At 40.0% G+C, this 3,029-nt stretch overlaps 1 protein-coding gene across 1 annotated transcript in view; it reads right to left on the bottom strand.

The window, feature by feature from the left end:
- Positions 1-2,734: 2,734 nt before the first annotated feature.
- Positions 2,735-3,029, bottom strand: part of LOC308294875 (vitelline membrane outer layer protein 1 homolog) — a 1,928-nt gene continuing 1,633 nt past the window's right edge. Inside the window, exon 4 of the mRNA XM_080737781.1 lies at positions 2,735-3,029. This exon is cut by the window's right edge and continues 191 nt beyond it. Coding sequence (XP_080593907.1) covers positions 2,923-3,029 — 107 coding nt within the window. The 3' untranslated portion in view covers positions 2,735-2,922.

Here is a 3,029-nt window from a genome sequence, read left to right as displayed (position 1 = left end):
AGCGCCACCATGAGGCCGATTCTTGCAAAACACATTTTTGGACACTGCTCCTACAGATTTTGCCCTAACATCACACAAATCGGTACACACTATGTCTACACTCATGTCATCAACATGGATCTGTCCCATATAGCGCCACCATCAGGCCGATTTTTTCAAACACATTTTTGGACACTGCTCCCCCTGACGGTCGCTTATCTCCCGATTAGGGAGTCTTACTGGTATTATAGTACTGTATGTGTATGATATTAAAGTATTCTAAGATAGTATGTTATCACAGACAGGATTAAAACATATCTATTGAAAGATATGGACAAAATACATTGCACAAAGACTCTGCGAGCCTCATTAACATGTGGGGCAAGCACGTAAGCGCCTTAAATTCTTTTGTTTTTGTCCATTTGTTCAAAGTACTGCAGCCTTTACTGGTGACATTCCAGGGCAAACTGGGGGCCGTGGTCTCTAAGACTATCAGATAGGAAAGTAATAGGCAGACTGGATCAAATAAATCTACGAAAGTCTAGATCTAAGGTTATGCATGCTCGTTTTGGTTGTTTCCATAAAAAAGGGGGGAGAAATAAATAAATTAATAAACAAACCAATTATCTACAACCATTAATGCTTAAAGGATATCCCTCCACACAGGGCCTGGGTGGGCCCATGTAGAAAGCTGGCCCACCCATCGATTTTGGCACCAAAAAAAAGAAAAAAGAAAAAGAACAGAACAGATGATCAAAATGAATGAAGGTCTTTAAAGGCCAGTCTAGGCATCAAAGCCCAGACCTGGACCAAAGTCTGCATAGTGTTGCGCTGAGTCTGTGACCTGTTTTACATCTCATTAAATGTAATGAGAAGGTTGTAGATCAGCAGTCCTACTCTGACATGCTTGATAAATCAGCCCTGTGAATTTGTTGTTTCAAAAGATCCTTATTTGTTCATGTTCTGTTTGCATATACTGTATAGGAGTGACAGGGTGTACAGGATGCTAAGGTGATGCTTGGGTGACACCTTGCGTGATAAAGCTTTTTGTAGATTTCCCATCATCTTTCAACACTATTCAATCATGCCTGTCTGAGGATTAACTATAATTACTACTTTGTTGTTGACTCTAGTTGTGTTGATTGGATCCTCTCCAATAGAAGACAGTGAGGCTGAACAGAGCATGTCAGGTCATCATCGGTATATCTTGAAGATTGACAATAATGACGATGAATAATTCATGGCCCTGTGGTTGATTATATTTAAACTGGTGCAAAAACCTTGGTTCATTAAAGAGAGAGATGGGGGGGGGCAGGGGGGTTAAACTGACAGGACGCCTAGCTCACACTTGTAGAGTAAGGTTTGCCATGTGAAGGAGGTGATGTGGTAAGAAGCACATCAGTTTGTCTTCCTCCTTGCCAACAGCAGCCATGGATATCAATTAAATGAGGCCTGGGCATTGTGCGGCCCGGGGCCCTTTGGTTCACTCTGACCGGCCCTTGTAGGGTAATGGCAAATTACAAAAAACACATTTTCTAATTTTACCTCATGCATGGACTAGAGCTGCATTTCTTTTTTTATTATTATTATTTTTTTCTCACTTACATATGGACGCAATGCATACAGTGTGATCATTGGATGTTGTCTCAATAATAAGCAGGTGGACAGACTGGTCACAAGTCAAGATGACCTTCCTTACCCATCAAAATTGGCTAAAGTGGCAAAAAAAAAGAAAAGTCAATACCGAATGCCAGGTTTTCAACAAAAATTGGACTGCTAAATATTAATTTACTGAAGTCGGAGGTAAAGCCGTGTTTAGTTTGCGGGGTGCACATCTTGGGGGGAGCGCTGCCTTTTGGCCCGGCCCTCTTTCACAATAACCATTCCACATGAATGATACATAGCTTGACAAGTTTGTTAAATCTCATTAAAAGTAATAAGGTTGTAGATCAGCTGTCATGGCATCCTCTCATGGAGGCTCTCATTCTGTTCACGTGCAAACTTCTCCATGCTTGGGACTTTAGATAATGATCCCTTTGGCCAAGTGAAGTAAGATTGGTTTCAGTGATATTTGGACTATATTTGGACCTCAACATTATTGCAAAGTTTCAAGAAAATCTGAATACAGTATGTACAGTATATGGGGCAGAAGAACATTTTTCATAAAACGGCAATATTCATTGGCACATTGTTTCGTGCACATGTGACATGGGGCGAAAATCCCAGGAGGTGTTTTATTTGAACTTTTTTCATATAATTCAATTGGTGGAGCTCTAAACCTCAGAGGTGTGACAAAAGTTGTTCAGCATGAGGAGACAAATGAAGTTTAATAGCAATTACTAAAACATGGCATGAGTTATACCTGTTCAAAGTTAGCATTCTTCATTTGATTACTACAGCGCCACCTTTTGGCCTATGGTTGTGAGTTTTGTATCTTCTTCGTTTTGCCCTCTACCATAGTGCAGAGTTTTGTGAAAACTGACTGCACGGTTAAGCCATAACTGTGACAAGTGGTGGACCTGTAAAGCTGATTCTGATTCTAGTTAGCAATACAGTTGAACACAGTTGGACAAGCAGGATATTAAAAAGCACACACACAGCTAATATGCAGAAATGAATTTATTTGAAAATGTCTAATTCATTTTAAACTCATATAAGCTAGCATACAGCAATGAGACTTGCTTTTAAATGTGCAATAGAAATACATTTATTTGATTTGATTTGATTTGATTTGATTTAAGAATTGGTTAATAAGATTTATTGAATATCGTCTCTGTCGCGTGGAAACCTCATATGTTACAAACTGAAAATGTTATTATTTTTGACGCATGTCAATTGCTAAAACATAGGCCATTCATTTATGAAACAAACATAAATAGGTCATATATGGAGATAAGTGGTTTCTGCCTGACCGCAACAATATCCAACAGTATGCATGTTCCATTATGGTCGGCAGCAATGGAAACGCACATCGTTTAGCCCGGTGTCGTCCTTCCCGGCTTGCACGTTCTCAATCGCTGTCTGGAGCCCACAGATGACTCTGTCCGGGG

This window comes from Nannobrachium achirus (genome assembly GCF_963921795.1).
Source record: "Nannobrachium achirus genome assembly, chromosome: 11".
In the NCBI taxonomy this organism is placed as follows: Eukaryota; Metazoa; Chordata; class Actinopteri; order Myctophiformes; family Myctophidae; genus Nannobrachium; species Nannobrachium achirus.
Note: the sequence above shows the minus strand (reverse complement) of the source record. Positions and strands in the feature narration are given on the sequence as shown.